The following is a 17,934-nucleotide window of genomic DNA, read 5'->3' on the forward strand; positions in this document are numbered from 1 at the left end:
ATTTTTACAGCAATGGGGGAAAACAGCCAAGCTCACCAGGCCTCTTCCTTCCAACAATGCAGAACTACAGAGACTAATCAAATAATCACGACCACAAAGTCACGCTCTGCACAAAAAAAAAAAAAAAAAAAGCCATTCTTGAGAGAACAATAGCTGAGAAAACAAAAGACACACACTGTATATCCATTCATATGTTAGCCTGCATGCACTTGCCAACACTTCAAACATCACAAACCTCTGACCTTTCAGCTCAAACACAAAAAAATTTCGGAGGTGAGGGCGACGCCTCTGTGGAAAATGCATGCCACCACTGTGTCAGTGCAACACACATCGAGGCTCACACACTTTAGTGTCAGGAAAACCCCACACATGAGCTTCTCATCCGTGGCTGCTTCCTGCAGCACAGTACAATGGGCTCTTCCCCTGATTGTTACATTCAGGCAGTCTCGATATCACAGCCAGTATTTTTGCAGGGGATGTGCTGGCCGTTTTTCCACCCTTATCACAAGCAGACATCTTCTTCACACGCCTTGCCCCCCCTGTAAAAATCCCATTGGAGAGGTCACTCAACTGTCAGCTTTCCATCAGGGGCGACTCCAAACTTTATCCAGTCAGCTGCACAGCAGTGTATCTGATGTCAACTTCCATCATTTGCCTCTTTTTTCTACTCTCTTATGCATATTCACAACAGAAGCAGCTTGATTTAGTTAAACCACAAGGTTGAAATGCCCAAAAGTCACATGCAAAAACAACATTTGTCTTAATCATCCACTTAGCTGAAAAGAGGGTAATTGCTTTAGCAGATGTTGCTGCTGGGCTTCCAGGTACTACAGGGATCTGGAGCCAAAATGCCTTCTTTTCATGGTCAGAGACTGAATTCCCACAACTTAGACCTCCTCTGCTCGCATCATCCCCTCAGACCATCGTGCTTAACCACATCTTGAAATATGTTCTCCAACACATGAGAATCAAAGCCACTCAAAAGGCTCCTATACAAAACATCCTGTTAACATTACTGCCTCATGAGCCTTCCTTCCTCCGCCAACTGACATAGATAAACGGTATTTGTGTGCAGGGTTCAGTGTGAGTGTGTAGATAAGTATACACGCAACCATGCATGGAATCACGATTTTGCTATCATGAACCAAATGGTTCCAATTTTACCAATTCAAATACCATCATCAGAGTTATCACTGAACTATCCTGTAAGTGTTGTAAAGTGGCCCCTTATAGTCAAGCAGGTATTTACCAGCAACACTGACTTTACAGGTTCAGGATGCTTCAGACTTCTTACAGCAGCTGGTAAAAAGGCAAAGGTGTACATATACCTGTTAGACAACACAGAGACAGAGGATGAAATGAGCAGCTTGCTGTAGCTTTAGGACAGTTTCTGCATGGAGTTATTAATAGTGTTGCACTATAGCTGCAGACCGAACCTGATGAAATGTTTTTGAGAGTTTATTTTAACATGGCGTGGTGAATATAGAGATAAAGTTGTATTCAAAACTAAAAAAATCCAGTGATAGATGAATAGTATTCTTGCTTGAAATGCCACACCCTAGCATTGGAGATGCTAAGATAACCATTACATCACTTAAAAAAAGCTCCTTGGATGATTGAACAGCATTCAATCGATCTGTTTATAGTCCCAATTCATTATACATGTATCTCAAGACATTTTACAAAAAGAGCAGGGGTCATTTATAAACATTGTCTATGCACAACATGGAGCCTTAAACTGACACTTAAGTTCCAACATTGTTGCATTTTTCATCTGGTAGATCTGCTTCTATAGTTTATTTTGAGAAAAAAGCTGACAGAGTGCTGTGCTGTTAGACACGCAATGCACAAAGATGAGCCGTAGCTGTTTAACACATGTTGCTGTCTCCTTACTTACGCACATCTTCAGTAACGGTATGTATTCATTGTGGAAATGAGTAAAGTGTAGAAATCAATTTCCGGCCCTTTTTACACAAGCGTTATCAATTCTCATATTCAGTCACAGTGCAGGCTGTGTTCATCATGAGAAACACTCATCTTTTTGATGTAAGAATTAAGGTGACGTCCAACACCGCACTTTAACTGAAACCCTGATATCCACACACCTCATGCTGTTGTTAGTCAGCTGTGTAGAGAGATGAGCCATGGTTTGAACTTTTCTCTCATCTTTCCCCTTTCCGTTCATAACAAAATCTACTTCTTTTACTTTTCATATTGGCAACACAAATACAACACAATGAACGATTTCCAGGAGAAAATGATGTTGCTACATCTCCCCTCTCTCCATTACAGCCACCTCCTGGCAGTTCACAACAAAACATTTGGCTTCTGATGTAGTTTGACAACACACAAAGACTTTTCTATCACAACATGGTCCATGGTTTCAATCACAGAGGATCTTGCAATTCAGTGTGACGTCACGGTGAGTCACGTCGCACACCATTGGTTTCTGCTTGTATACAAAATAAGTGGAACTGGGAAAAGTCAGAACTTAGCAAATTAAAGTTGCCTATAAAATATCTTGAGAGTGAATTTACAAGAACGGGGGGATTCCAAAACATCACATTTAGACAGATGGTGGGAACAAGTTGAAGATCACAGAGGCTGGGGTCTGGTTCAAATAATAGAAAGAGTCCTGTGGGGCAGATTTGGAAGTGATATGAAACAGAAACATATTTTATGAGACACAGGTCATATTGAGAAACTCTGTCTGATGGGAAACTTCAGAGATGGTGTTTGATTGGCGACTGCTCCATTCAGTCTTCATACGCATTAAATTAACACTTTAAATGCCTTGTTGCCGACAAATGTTTAGCTGATGACATGTTGTCTTTTCAACAGCTTCTTTGATGTGTGCAGATGCACATGCTACCAAAAGTCAGCTGCTGGTCCTGCGTCAAACCCAGAAACTGAAGGTATATTGTTTTTACTCAGTTTATTTGTGTAATCCCTGTGAGGTGTTTCTTAATTTGACCATAAACTTGCCTGCACAGAGCAAAAAAGCCAAAAAGACAAAACGAAAATAAAGGCTGTCTTCCAGCATCATCGCCTTGGAGAAAATGCAGCACAATGAACAGAGAAGCTTTCCTGTGTCACACGCTTTTAATCAAGGCCTGAGCAAATCTGATAAAAGCAAAAGACAAGAGTTCTTTTCATCACACAGCAAGAAAATATATTTTAATCCGAGTGCCTTGAGTATGATATTACATTTCTGGCATCTAATAACCCCAAGTAAGAGGCAAACAGCCGAGCAAAACATTTTAGTGTCCTGTAAGGACATAAACAAGCATGGACACATGGCATTATCTTCTGAAAAGAGATGATAAAAAGCCAAGTCATGCATTTGTTTGATAAAAATAGGTTTTATGTCTTTAATTTCAACTCCAACTGATCATGTGATGAACATTTAAGCTAAAAGAGTTGCCAAAATGTGGCTACATGCAGCGGCTTCTTTCGCTGTCCTTTGAAAAATAATTTAATCTTTCCTTGAACATGTGATTGATTGTCAAAGCATTACATCCCTTCTATGTTCAACACACAGAGAAACAGCCAGAAGCCTTAAACATGAGTGATTCATAAACACATGATAACAAAGGTTTGAGTTAGGCAGCTTGCTTTCAGGATCTCCTAAAGAACAACAACCGTCATTGTGTTTCCTGGGACAGAGTTGTTATGCTGAGCAACAGCTGAGGGATGGCAACTCACACATTTTATAAAAAAAATAAAATAGCCAGCTGCTTTGGAAGACACTTAGTTGGCCTGTCTCACTGAGCCTACTGAAACATCAGAATAGCTTCAAAGAAATTGAATACAGTAAGAGTTTTTGCCCTCATCAGATGATGGACTACGGTGGCCAACAAGAGCAATTGACCTGCACAGCCAAAACAACATCGGCCTGCAATAGGACACCTGCAGCAAAGTCAGAAAGGAAACTAATTTAAAAGTAAATGCAGAAGTCCAACAGAAATGCAACAGCTCGTGCTGAAAATTAAAGAGCCATGTTTCAAGAAGCAGAAACATCTGCATCAACAACATCAGCATTAGGGGTGTCCAATAGTCTAGCATTTTTTGCACACCCCACAGGCTATAGTCCTGGGGCCACTGTCAGTACATTACTGTAGTCACATGGCTAATTTAGCAAACCTATTGGTATATTAGACACAAAGCTCAAAGCTGTATAGGTTTTTGTATGTGTTATTAAGTTCAGTTTTTGCAGTGTGTGTTATTTGGTCCAATAATTAAGCAAACCACTGCACTACTATCTTCTCAAGTCAAACTTCATTAATTTGGTCTCAGAGGTAACAGAACACGGTGATCAGTTGAGTCTCCTACTGTGGGCCTACTCGATGGTCAAAAACCAAAATAACAGGCATATGGTGGGTTGATAACATTGCTAGCTTCATGCTGTTGGGATCTGTTGGGATAGCCCCAAACTGGAGCTATCCCAACAGATCCCCTGTCTCATCCCTCAGTCATCCTGGTGTTCAAGTCCAGGCTGGACTGGCTTTAAATGTCCTAGCTGCATTAATTGTAACTACTCTCTGTGGTCCATCTATGCAGCTAATTCAATAAATTATTTAGACGTTGATGGCCGGTGAGTGTTTGTTTTCTGGTAGAAGAAGCATTCCAATCTCCTTTTCATGGCTCAAGAAGCTATTGATATACCTGTTCAGTATGACTATCAATTAGCAGTGTCTTACACTTTTATCTTAGGTGTCGACTACAGTGTGTTATTAACATTTAACTTCCTTTTTTTAATATTTGGAATACATGACTTCACGCAAAATGCAAGAATGTGGGTTATGTCTTCCCCATTGGGGAGAGTAATGGGAAAAGACATTTAGTTACATTTCAGTACTTGTCATCATGTCTTCTTAGGTCATGACCCCACCCCTCAATCTCTGCAGTGTTAAAAAAAAAAAAACCCCAACATACTCTAACATGAAACTCAATATCTGACTCTTTTTGTTTGTGATTTCCAAATATGAAAGTGTCGTCACTTCAACCAGAAAACGTGCATGATGAGGGATTTCACAATGAAACTGCTATGAGCTGCTACTACGCAGCAGCATTCAAAGCCAGAGACCCTCCTACTGCAGGAACTCTCCGAAGCAGACACTCCCACTATCTGGTTGTGCCTGCCGAACAGTTATGAGAAAGAAAAATCTGAGTTTGGACTGTTGGAGAGTTTCAAATAATGTTTTTTATACGTTGAGAGACAACAGACAATTTGCTAGGAAAAGACCGACACCACGTGATCGAGACACTTACCGCTTGTACTCCTGTGGCGACGATAGCGATGAAGAGGCACAGAAGCAGCAGCCTGTAGTCAATGAAAGTGACAGCGTTGAAATAATTGCTGTTCAATGAATTAGTACTGTGGTAATGTTGTGCAGAGAACTCGCTTCCAGCTCACCTCAGGTTCTTTAGTCCACTGTTGTGTTGTTCTTGCATGGTCCGACTCATGCGCGCACCAAACTTCAGTTCAACTCTTCTGTTTTGCTTGAGCGACACTTCTACAGCATGACTGCTCGACCTTAAGAGCACCAAGACCTACAAAGTAAAAATAAATAAATAAATAAAAAAGTTTAACCAAGAGTCCATACAATTTAATGTGTGCGCAAATGTGTTAACTCTGAAATGACGCACAACTTTATACTATTACGTCAATAGCCTATGGTGGGTAGGTGTATCATAGAACAGGAACAGTAACATTAAAAAAAACAGGTCAAAGCATGTGTCGTTATTTTTCTATCACTTTTACATAGCTAACATTACTTACTGTTTCCAAGGCTCGCGTGTAAGATGAATTCAAAAGTTGTCGCAAGGCAAGTGATGCGCACGAGTTCCTTACCTGAAAGAGTTTCACAACAGGCACCTGTGACACCAAAACCCCCTCAGATATTCGTTACTAAAACAGCAAAGTGTGCCGAGTAGTCCCTGTCCTTAACCAAGAAAAGTCAAAGTGTTTGTAACTGCAAGGGTTGAGTCTGTTTGCAAGGGCGAGGGTGGTCGTTGAGGGAGGGGGGTGTGGTGCAGAAGAAACAAGAGTGACTTGCATTGATCAGAACCTCATATCGTCTCGAACAAAGATGCAGCCAAACGTGCTGCCCGAGCTCCGCCGATAATACGTGAATTACAAGGAGAAAGAAGACAAGAGGCGGTCAACAGGTGGTTGTTAGCGGGCACTCAGCACTGTTGCGCATCAAGTTCCCACAGCGCGCCGCCAAGATGATGTTGCCGTGCGGCACACTGTTGCTGCTGGCGGCTCTTCACTCCAGCATTGAGCTGACAGAGGCTGAGGTAAGCGGATAAATCACCTATGACACTTCAATGTACTTTTGTACAGAAAGTAGCCTGTTAGATTGCGTTAATATGCGCCAAACGCAGATTAGTTTTAACGCTCTACTTGTGTTAATTGGCAAGACTTGCACACATGTATTCTTTGCAACAGCAGTTAAGCCATGATTGTCAAATCATCATCCTTGAAGGTGTTTTACTGGCTGATAAGACGTACTGTAGGTGTTTTAGTGTCACAAAAGCGTGCCTTCTCTATACCAGATATTTATTTCTATAAATTATAGTGTGTTGTGTGTCTTTTGTTGCTCACACTTCATGTCTGTTTGCTTGGTCTCACATCCAGCACTTCTGAACAATAACTTGAGTCAACTCCCAGTCCTGCCAGAGAGAGAGAGAGAGAGAGAGAGAGAGAGAGAGAGAGAGAGAGAGAGAGAGAGAGAGAGAGGGTGGGGCCTACAGTAGCTGAAGTTTGTGCAAATCTGTTTGTCTTTGGTATGCAAGCTAATAAGGAAGGCAGAGATGCAGTTTGAGTTAATTAGTGGTATGCCAAGATAATCTAATAGACTTTTAAAGTGAAGAGAATGTGTCTGAAACATCTTTAAGATATTAAGAAACGAAAAACACAAACCCTATTCAATCATGGCCCTGTGATCTTCTTCCACAGCCAGATGAGATATTTATAACTGTTCTTTTCAAGTCATCAGATTATCTTGTGTCCCAGTTTGCCTGTGTGAATAAAAAGTGGTATTAAATCATTATTTATGCTGAATGAACAATGAAAGCAGCCATTGTTGGAGTGGAAAAAAAGCAAAAGGTCACCTGAACTTCAAAAAGTCTTTGTTTGATATTTGCCATGAAATATTTACATGGAAGAAATCTAAGGAATTAGACCCTAACCATTAGGAAACATTTCCATTTATAGCTGTAATTACCTTTATCATCTGTTACCATCCAATAAAGACATCTTAACTAAGTGCTCCTATCCCCCCCCCCAAAAAAAATATATTGTGAGGTAACATAAGGCTAAGAATGTATGTGTTTTTCTAAAAGCTAAGACTTTTACAGCTAGACTAGAAAACATTTTTACAAACATTTTGTGAATCCAACTGTTCTCTTTAAATTTAGACACTCAGTGAATTACTGAACAGCTGCGGCAGTGAAGGTGAAACAAACACTTCTGCATGTCTTGTCGGTGGCTGTCATCCATCCAAACTGCAAGTTGAATGTAAAAAACAATGACCCAGATACTAAGCGGAGATACACTCATACTTTTTTCTTAAATTCAGCAGCTGTAAACTGCATCGCCATAAGTATAGATTTTGAAAAAGAAAACAGCGGTTGGCTGAAGTCCACAGGTGAATTCACTGTGTTTGTATCCTATTTGTCTCCACATACAGGGATGTGATAGCTTTCCGAACAGAAACATTTTAGTGACTTGCTATGAATGTTCATATATGATTAACTTTTAAATAAAAGTAATTTTCTGCTGAAGGGCCAATCCTGCATTTTGGAGGGTATAGGGAGAGTATTCTGTAGAAATGTTATTCAGTAAAGCAGGTTCGGTGGAGGAAACACTGGCAAACTGTGTCAAATAAAAAGATGAGGAAGAACGGACTGTTACTGTAGTGTTATTGCACAATAGAGCAACATGGGATGTTTCAGAGCAAATGAACACCTCAAGGGAGCCTGGAGTTATGGAATGGGGAGTTTCTTCCTCTTCCGTTAAGTTTTAAGTGTTTTTTTTGTCAGCTGCGATGGATTATAGCTTTGAGTTGTTGTCATAAAGAAAAATTGGTTGAGGAGGCTTTTTGTGATACTTGCTTAAAGTGCCAGCTCAAGAACATCTTAAAAGTATCAGCTCAGTCAAGCCATTATGTGTTTCATTTGCAGATGCAATTTGAACATATTTTACAGCACAGCTTTGACTGTCATGTATTTTAAGTTTTATTGGCCAAACATGAATTATTATTAATTCAGACCGTGCTTTGGTTCAAAGAGCTGCGTAGGATTGATGTGCATGATATCAAGACCTGGCTGAACATCTTATCACTGATTAATTGAAGCAAACTTTAGAAACTTAACATTCTGGAGGTATTATTTGGAATGTCAGACAGTCATATAATTCCAATGGAAGTCCAAAAAAGGATTTTTTTTTAAAGCTGGCGGTAGCTTTTATCCATCCAAAGCTGCACAGTTAACAAGCAGGGCTTTTCTTATAACACTGACCCAGATTTGAGGCTGAAACGCAGTCATGTTTTTTCCTAACTTTCGATTATTTAACTTGCAGAGTTTTAAATATCAATCAAGTAAAAGAAAGCAATGTTGGCCTGATATCCACCAGTCGCTTTACAGGTTTGTCTTCTCTTTATCTCCATATTCTGAGGCATGACATTGACTGAGTATCAGAGCCTCCTGTTTGGGCTCCTTTATAATCAGTAGGAGTCAAATTGTGGCCAAGAGTGAATTAACAAGGTAAACAGTTCTTCGTTCAGCACATGCAAGCACAGAAAAATATGATAATCCAGAGGTCAGGCTGACTTTAGAAAGGCACTAATAAAGAGATAATGTATGATAGCTTTCCTTTACCCTTGACACTCTTTGGGAGGATGTAGCAAAAAAACTAATATTGAGATATTTGTAGAACTTTGCTCCATTCCTGTGCTCCATTGAGTATTTTTCTACGCAGTTTTATTATTATCTACATAATAGATTTTCTCTCTATTGGCTGTAATTTTGTTTTGGGGTTAGAATGACTCATTGGTAATCCCTAGAGTAGAAGAAGGAGGGGGAGGAGGAGGAGGATTCCTGGAGTGAGAGTTAGTGTGTGGGATGTTGGATGGAAGGATCTGGAAAGGTTTGGGCTTTTGGGAAAGATGAGATTCCCTGTGCTGCCAGGCTCTTGCTCTTGGCTTGGCGAAGATGTCCCAGTACAGGCTGAACCCCAGGGAGGATGAACTGGCTGTGGGAGCTTCTAATCCCCATACAGCCTGAAGAATGTGTGTAGGTTGTGAGCTGAAAGCCTTGCATCATTATCAAGACTTGATCTCTCGGTCATGCTGCCCAAAGTGCAGACACGGCATCTTGGAGTTTGGTCTAGGCCTGAACCTCCTTCCCATCACCCCCCACAGAGACAACAGCTGACGCTGTTACCGTGACCGGCCACCAACCAAGCATTGCACCCTGGGAAAGCACAACCTGCCTGACCCCCTGACCCCCTGTCCCCCGGCGTTGTAAAAATGCCTACATTTGGAAGAGTAGTGATTGTGTTTGTGTCCCTGTATTTTGACAGGCGTTGCCGGGTGGCAAAAGTAATACTTCTCTGACCTTGATACTCAAGAAGTGTAGCAGGTATGCCCCACTTTTCGCCTATGTGTTTCTCTGTGTGTGTTCCCTGTCGTTGCCAAGTGAGGGGAGGATTAAACAGTGTTTAAGTACGGTAAAGCCCTTTTTACTTCCCTGTGGTCTAAGAATCACCAAATAGGCATTTCATGTACATTTGTCACTGCTGCACTTTCTTTCATAGACTACCTCTTTTGTCCTTTAGAGATCCTTTAGAAATCCTGATACCATTTTATTTTATTCCTGATAACTTCTAATCACTTGACTTGAGTATGAAACTCTACACTGTACCATTCAATACTGACATGATACAAAATTACATATTATATGTGAACATGAAACAGACCCGAGATGTGTGACTCTAAATAGTTACCGCTAATTTTTTTGCTAGCTTTGGTTAACATTTCATTCACTGCTCGCAGTGTACTTTCAGTATCTGCTGCAGTCACACAAAAAAATCCTACTAATGAGTTAATCTTTTCTGTCTGAAAGATTAGTTATTAATAGCAGAATTAGATATAAGTGCTTTGCAATCTATTGTTTTGTGAAAAAAGATGTCCATGTTAGAGGGCTAACAAATAGTTTGATCTTTGGTTTTCGGCCCTTGTGGACACCTGCTACTAGATTTAAGGCTATTTTGGAAGCATTTCATATACTGGTATCTGTATCGGAACTTTTCTTTTTCCCACGCTCATATGTTCTGCTCATTAACTGCCTTGAGATCAACTTGTGTTATCCTCAAGATCAGTTTTTCCTGGAGGTGTATTGTTCTGTTGAGAAGTGAAGTTGAGAGTTTTCACTGTGAAATTGGTGAGTCATAAATGTCATTTGTGGTTTGGACAGAGATGGTGTAATGGATACGTCTTTCTGACAGGGAGGTGGGAGTTGGAGAGTGATGGAGGGATGTAGGGGCAGACTGCCACAAAACAGGGGCATGGAGGAGGTGGGGTTATGAGCCCTGTATATATGGAGGAATGTTTGTCATGGCCAGTGATGACACACCGTAACAAATCTTTTAGTCTCACACGCTGGCCCTTGACCTGCACTTCCACCCTCTACTGCCAAACTGTCCAATTGATGGAGGATAATAAACCCAATTATGGTCCTTACATTAGATTTATGGCTTTATTTTTTTTTGTATTGGTCCATATGGAGTCAAGAGGGAGGTCTTGGCTGTTTCTACCTTCAGCTGTCTGGTCAGTAACTTTTTGGCCTGAAAAGCTTCTTAGCGTCTTAATGTCCTACTACAGTAAGCTCATTCTGGAAAGTATTGTGCTTTTGGCAACAAAAAATCCCTTTACACTGTTTGACTCCAGAGTCTAGAAAGAACATTTGAGGAAATGTTAGGTCATCATGACACAGTTGGACAGGTTCATAGAGGAGCAGGGTCCCCCCGTCCCCCCCATTTAGTCTCTGAAAACTCCATCCCTTCCATCCATTGCGACCCAAATGAGTACGGACCCTGGTACTGAAACATCACTTGTCCAACTATGCTTTAATCCTTAACTTTCGTTTTCAGAGTCATATTGCTAACGTTATAATGACGATTAGAATACATATCAATTACCAGTCATGGTCAAGACTTACTCAGTAAAATATACATTTGAAAACAATCATTTAAGGTAGTTGTTGTGCATATTGTCTCTAACACCTTAAAAACCTTAATTCTCCTCAAGTATTGACTGAAATTTGTTGAAAATATTGTTTGTCAAAAAGTGTCAGCTATCCCAGGCTGGCATTGAATTCTTGGGCACTTGGTTTGCTATTGTTTGTCTTTATTAGGAAATGTTCTTAACATATATAAAAACAAAACCCAAGGGCCAGTAGATGTAAAGGAGATACACACCAACAGATTCCTCTCTCAAACACACTCACAAGTGCAGGGGGTCGAATGATTGGCAGGAACAAGGTCCATTTGGGGATGGAGTATGTTAGAGCAGATTGAACTTGGATAAAAATGTGTATTGGGATGTCTACAGTGCTGAAGAAAGAGAGACACTTACAGTCAGACCACATGATGTTATGAATGACACACGAGCACATGCTTAATATTTGTCCCGTTGAATGTTTCCTGATTATTGTTCTTGCCAGTATGTAGTGCCTTTCAACAAGTCTCAGATGAATAGAGACAAAAGACATCAACATCTTACTCTGCTTTTTAACTCTCTCTCTCTGTCTTTTACTTTTTCTCTATATAGACCTCACATCTTCTCCTCTGTTCTAATCCTAATTAAGAAAGTTACTTTTTTTTATTTATTTTTTTTACCAGAAATAGTTATACTAAACTATTATTGCTGCAATTTACAGAGGAGGGCTGATACAAAAAAGCAGATTTGTGAATCAGATCAGACTACAAGTCAGAGTGCTTCTGCATCCATACTGTACCAAACTTTTAACCTCTTTCCTGGAGGAGCAGATGCTTTATCCATCTCCTCCTCTGCTGTTCCTTTATGTTTTTGCTGGTGGTTCTTCTCTGACAATAAGAATTGTTAAGCCATGTAATTGCTATTCTACTAAAATACGTCACCAACGAAAGGTTAATCTGATAGCTTTGAGAAGGGAATAAACTGGGCCCAGTCATGTTACTTTGTTCCCATAAGGAGGAGAGGAGATATTCTAATCTTTCAATGCAAAGCTGAGTCTAGAAAAGATTAGGACATTTTCAACTGATATGGGAGCAGAACTGTTGTCAGGTTTCAGCATCTCTAAGGCTTCAAGGCGGCGACATCTTGCAGTCTCCATATGTTTAAACGGTAGTGACATATGGGGGAAGTAAAAGATAAGGTTAAGTTTGGAAGCAGGACATAAATCGACAGAAGTTATGTCTATTAGTGGATGGTATGATTAGAGCTCCATTAGTTTGATGCATTCTTAATGGTGAGGTGCTGGAATAAAGGTTGGATTTGTTTTACTCATATTTTGCTGCCTCAGTTATGCACCACATGCAACCAGCTGCTTTTCTGATTAGGACAGTTTTATTAGCAGGAAATCTGCTCATTCAGAACATACATCATCAACAAGGGTGCAGAATGCTCAAATTGAAAAGGCTTTTGTTATGTGAAATAAAGCTTATATGCACACACACTTCCTGTATAAGTATTCTTCCTGATGGTTGCATTGTGTCAGTCTGCTCAACAGTGATGGCTTCATAACTGATTTACTTTCCAGATGCTTCCGTGTCACCTACTTTATTTTTTTTGTTGAAAGAATAAGAGCCATTGTTTTTTTTATGAATGATTTCGGTTTTCAGAGCATAAACTCGATATGCTGATTCCCAGAAACCTCCCCCTTGTTCTACCCGCAGGTCAGAAGTTAAAGTTATGTGTTGGTGTGAAGATTGACCCATAGTTAGTTGTAGATAGTGTTTTCAACAAGGCCACTGCCATCTATGGGCTTCAAAACGGTGGTCCAGAAACCAATGGGTGACGTCATTCATGTCTTATACAGTCTATGCCACTACTTCAAAATTCCAAATCACTTCTGCTATAGTATTTATGGCAACGTTCCCTTGCAGAGTGCACACTGCATGCAAACTCTACTTGGGCATATGTGTCAAAACATCCTTGAACTTTGGCCTCTTATTTATATGTCCTTTGTAGTCCTGTGGCGCCAAAACAGTTTTAAAAGCGCCCCTTTAGGTATATTAAATGCTGTTAGATGGAAAGAACAACAGGATGAAGTGGGACATCCTGTTTTTGTACATACATGCATTCCTTATCTTATCCTGGTATACGTAGTCATTTGAAAGTATGGGTATGCATCTTTAGTCATGTTGTAATTTGAAAGTAATACGTCGAAGTTACTTCTTTTAACTTTTTTTCATTTAACTTAATGAAACAATTAAAAAAAAGGCAAGGGGGAAAGAGAGCGACACTATACTGCTTTGGATGTATTTTGTTGTTACAAAAGTCACAGAGGTCATTCCTCACGTGCTGATGCTATTCCCAGATACCATGAGCCCTCTTGAGGGAGACTCGAGGCCGACCCAACCCCTTCTTGTCTTTGTGAGCTTAAAAGGCAAGGAAGAGGCCTTCCTCCTTACAGAAAGAATGGCTTCCTAAACCCCACATCCTGCTGCACATTCACTGAGGAGCCCCAGGCAGAGCTGAAGAACCCGGAGCTCTGCGGCTGCTCGCATGGACTGCACTGGCCCTTTTTCAGAGAAAACAAACCTCTTAACAAAGTCATTGTTGAGAGTCTTTCACCCCCCCCCCCGCCTTTCCCTTTCTGTTTTCACCCCCGCTGAATATTTTCTCACTCTCACTGCTTGAAATATTTGATTTTTGAAGCAGAGACGCAGTGCAAATTCTGCGAAAGAAATAAAGAGATTGAAAGCTTTCAATGTGATGTTTCTGCAGCTTAATATGTTTGATGCCGCTCCTGAGAAATGTTTTTCTTGCTTCTTGTTTGGACCAATAATGGACCAATAAAAGCCTAAACAAAAAACAACAAAGCCCATCCATTCCAATGCTTGAGACAAAAAAAAACAAAAAACAATACACTGCCAAATTTCTGGCTTTTAAGACTAATACTATGTCCTCTAAATTAATGACTCTGCAACAAAAATGTCTGTATCCACAAAGAGCCAGCCAGAGGGCAAGATGGCAATCAGCTGTTCCTGGGTGGATTGCTTGTCTGTGTGTGTGTGTGTGTGTGTGTGTGTGTAGTTGTCAGATCCGGAAAGTCCCCTCTAAGGCAGAAAGATTAGTAGGAGTCTTGCCTAATTTGTTAACAAGGTAGCATTTCATTCACATGCACATCCTTTTAGACACCGAGGACGAGCTGAGCTATCAAGATGACCCTTCTATTCAACGCTCTGTTTAAAAGTCTAAATCCCCTCTAATGGTCTAGCTGGAGGTCAAAGGTCAACAGGATGAGCATGCGAGGGTCATGTGACTAAATACGAGGTCGGGGACCTTTATAATCAAAGGCAGAGATATTGTGTAGATCTTTCAGGAACATCATTGTGCTGTAAACAAGTAGCTAATAGTTTTTGGTCACCAAAACTTGAGTCATTGAGATGAACGTTATGAATTGCAATTATTATGGAGTCTTTTTCGTCCTCCTTTCATTTGTTATTTGTATCTTGTCCCTCCTCCTCACTTTCTTCTTGTGTCAAGCGTATTCTTCTTCAGCTAATTCTTCTCTCTTCTTCTTCTTCTCCTCCTCCTGTCTTCTTCTTCTTGTTGTTGTATTTTTCTGACCAGCAAGGCCTGAGAAATTGTCTAAATCAATTTTCCAATTTGCAGAGTTAATTTTGCACATGAGAATCCCGGTGGTGACTGTTGGTGCTGTTCTTCTGCAGAGGACCGTACAGTGTTCTTGTTGCATGTACAGTATGTTGGATGTATGTTGCTTCTTCAATAATTTTTGCAGTCCTTGGGGATGAGCTCGGATTGTTTGCTGTGTCCTGCGTCATTATATACCAGTACAGTTCTGTGCATTTCGGTTTAGATTTGATCATTTTAGAATAGAATAGAAGAAATCTTCATTGGAAGATGTGGTAATGTGCCTTGGGGTCCCCATATACATAAAAAACAGTATAAGAACATTCAAAGTCAACAAAGCTGCTACATTTACACATAAAATGTGTAAATGCCCCTTTATTTCAAGGGTTTTTCAACAACTTAGCTTTTCACAGGTCATGAAGATTTGACCTCAGAATAAGCTGACAATGCTTTATGCTTCTCATTCTTTCTGTCTACATCCATGGCATTTGCTTGTTTCTGCGCACGAACTAACATGACTTGGCAGTCACGTGTGTGTGTGTGTTTGTGTGTGTGTGTGACAGCCCTCTGCAGATGCATCTGCTTTGGGTTACAGAAGCCGTGACTTATTTCTGTGGACTTGATGAAAACCTGCTGCCTGCAGCCAGAACAGGACATGTTTTACATCAGGTTAGACTCAGCAAATGTGCGCTGCAGGACTCCTTAAATAAAGGAAACAGAAAACATGGCTCTGTTTTATTGCACAATGTACAGATAATTTGTCGCAAGGTATGGGACTCACAGTTTGGCCCCAGGTTTCCCTCCAGTAGTGACTGTCAAATGCCAAATGGAGATGAGACTTGATCCCTTTTAGAGCGTCATCTTTCTTTCATATGGCTTGATAAGAAGATCTACTCTGCTGCCATGCTTATTATGAGTTAACAAGTCTAATTTAGGACAACGACACCTGCCTGGCTCTGCTACCAGAAGCCCAATGAGGCATTTTTTATAGAATAAGATACAACAGTGATTAAACTTTAGGAGTTAGGACAACTTCACCAACAGGTCATACACTAAAATGAGCAAACCATCTCATTTTATATCACAGCTATGGAGATGAGAAACTAATTAAGAAAGCACAAACGTATTTTTCCTCCAGAAATGTCTATCTATCCATGATGTATGTATCCATAAAATATATTGATATATTTCAATGTGAATTTTTGAATGTAGTGAAAACAAGATAATATGAAATATGTTCACAGGCTGGAGCTCACAGGAATGCTAAACTTGAAATACAGAGTGGCTTAACTTGATCATCTTGGCATTTAAAAATGCTGCTTCACATCATACCATCCCAGCCTGTGCACGTGCAGTACGCCCTGACACAGACACACACTCGCGCTGTTTACAGAGCAAGTTGCACCAGGATCCTTGTCTTCCAAGTATGGCAGTCTGACAGAGAATTCCCCTCCTCCTCCTCCTCCTCTTCTATTCACTCATCCCAGCTCTGCAGTACCAGAGAAGGATAGGAATGTCAGAGCAGCATAGTTAACTTAAAAAAAAAAAGTATCTATCTTCCTCAGGTCATCTTTTAGTATTTTAGTTTCCTTGTGTGTAAGCTGTGGGAACCACATAGTTGTGGTCAGTAGCACCTGTGATCTTACTGACCATGAAGAGAAACCACAAATAATGACTCAAAACCACAAAACAGCTGGAATAAGCCAACAGGGAAAAGACACATTTATGACATCAGAATCCACTGAGTGCTAGCTGCAATGCTACAACCTTAGGTGTAAATGTTCCTTAACTTTCTGGGAAATGTGTATGTTTTTTGCTGCTGAATCTATAACATGGTAATCTCCTCCCTATGTTGCCTTGGGCTCCATATTGGTCTCATTTAGTGCTGCATAATTAGCACTGCTGCCAAAAAAGATCCATCTGACATTTATGGAGTAAAACTATCCTGATTGTCTCCATATGGAAGCCATGATCTGTGGTTCAGTAGGTCTTAAAGCGGTGACGAACACAGGTTAAGCCTCTTGGAGAAAGTATGCCACATTAGTAGAGGTGCACAGGAGCTTGTGAAACACACTTAAACACAATGGAAGAAAAAAAGAAGCTCTTGTTGTTTTCACTAGAACCCATGATGTTTATGGGAAAGTTCATGGACACCTTCAATTTAACTATGTTGCACAATATTTACTGCCGGGACACAGAGCCAAAATCTTATTGCATGTTTTAAGAGTAATTGCATCAGCCAACTTGAAATCAGCCCAAACTCCCAAACCATACAACATAATGTTAACACAAAACTAAGTGATGCAACAAAATAGCTAAGAGTGGTTTTTTCTCACATGGGGAAGCTGTTGTTGGAGTGCACATAGTGGATACGTCATGTGGCAGTGTACAAATATATTTTTACTTTACACAAAAACAACTGAGTCACAGGGAGAGTGGCTGTCCAAACCTCATATTTATTTGAATTTGAGGCTTTAAATGGTACCAACCCAAGTGAGAAACTCTGCAAAACAACACTAAGCTGCCCTTTGGAAACCTCCAAGAAAGAATTCCAGTGACTGGATAGATGATGGGTCGTTTCATGAAACCTGAGGACAAGTTAAAGTTAGACTGTATCTTTATGATGATTATTATCAATAGTTCTGGTAGTGGTATTAATATTGGTACTGGTATAATGGCATTTTTTAAACATGCTAATCTCTCCGTAAACTGGTAGACCATCAATGTTCACTATGTTCTGGAAAGTAACATTCATGTTTTAGATTCTGGGGGCTTTGAAAAGAGCCATGTAAGACTTGATTAAAATTAAAATTCTGTAGATTTTATTATTTTGAATTTGGGAATTCTAATTGTAATGACATCAAAAACCTACTGTACATCGACCTCAGCTAGTCAGTGGCGATAAGGGTTATGTTGGAGCCATTACAACAAGCTGTGATTCCAAACTTTGTAAGATTTAGAACCGAAGATATGAAAACTTGGACCCTGCCTTTTAGATTTTAACAATGTTGCACTATCCCCCACTTTATGCTGTGTGATACCCAGTTTTTATTTATTTTTAGTTGGA

General features: G+C 40.2%; 2 protein-coding genes across 4 annotated transcripts in view; one reads left to right on the forward strand and one right to left on the reverse strand.

The window, feature by feature from the left end:
- The window catches only part of col4a2 (collagen, type IV, alpha 2), a 52,637-nt gene extending 46,674 nt beyond the window's left edge, over nucleotides 1-5,963 (reverse strand). The window contains exons 1-3 of one of the 3 annotated variants that reach the window (XM_079357363.1): nucleotides 5,855-5,963; nucleotides 5,417-5,553; nucleotides 5,272-5,323 (exon numbers count right to left, since the gene is read on the reverse strand). In XM_079357363.1, coding sequence (XP_079213489.1) covers nucleotides 5,272-5,323; nucleotides 5,417-5,466 — 102 coding nt within the window. In that variant the 5' untranslated portion in view covers nucleotides 5,467-5,553; nucleotides 5,855-5,963. Of the gene's footprint in view, nucleotides 1-5,271; nucleotides 5,324-5,416; nucleotides 5,554-5,782 lie in introns of all 3 variants that reach the window. The other 2 variants (XM_079357361.1, XM_079357362.1) reach the window with 2 other exon arrangements.
- A 119-nt stretch (nucleotides 5,964-6,082) lies between these two features.
- Nucleotides 6,083-17,934, forward strand: part of col4a1 (collagen, type IV, alpha 1) — a 36,959-nt gene continuing 25,107 nt past the window's right edge. Inside the window, exon 1 of the mRNA XM_079357364.1 lies at nucleotides 6,083-6,303. Within this exon, the coding sequence (XP_079213490.1) occupies nucleotides 6,232-6,303 (72 nt within the window). The 5' untranslated portion in view covers nucleotides 6,083-6,231. The remainder of the gene's footprint in view (nucleotides 6,304-17,934) is intronic.

This window comes from Symphodus melops, assembly GCF_947650265.1.
Source record: "Symphodus melops genome assembly, chromosome: 12".
Classification (NCBI taxonomy): Eukaryota; Metazoa; Chordata; class Actinopteri; order Labriformes; family Labridae; genus Symphodus; species Symphodus melops.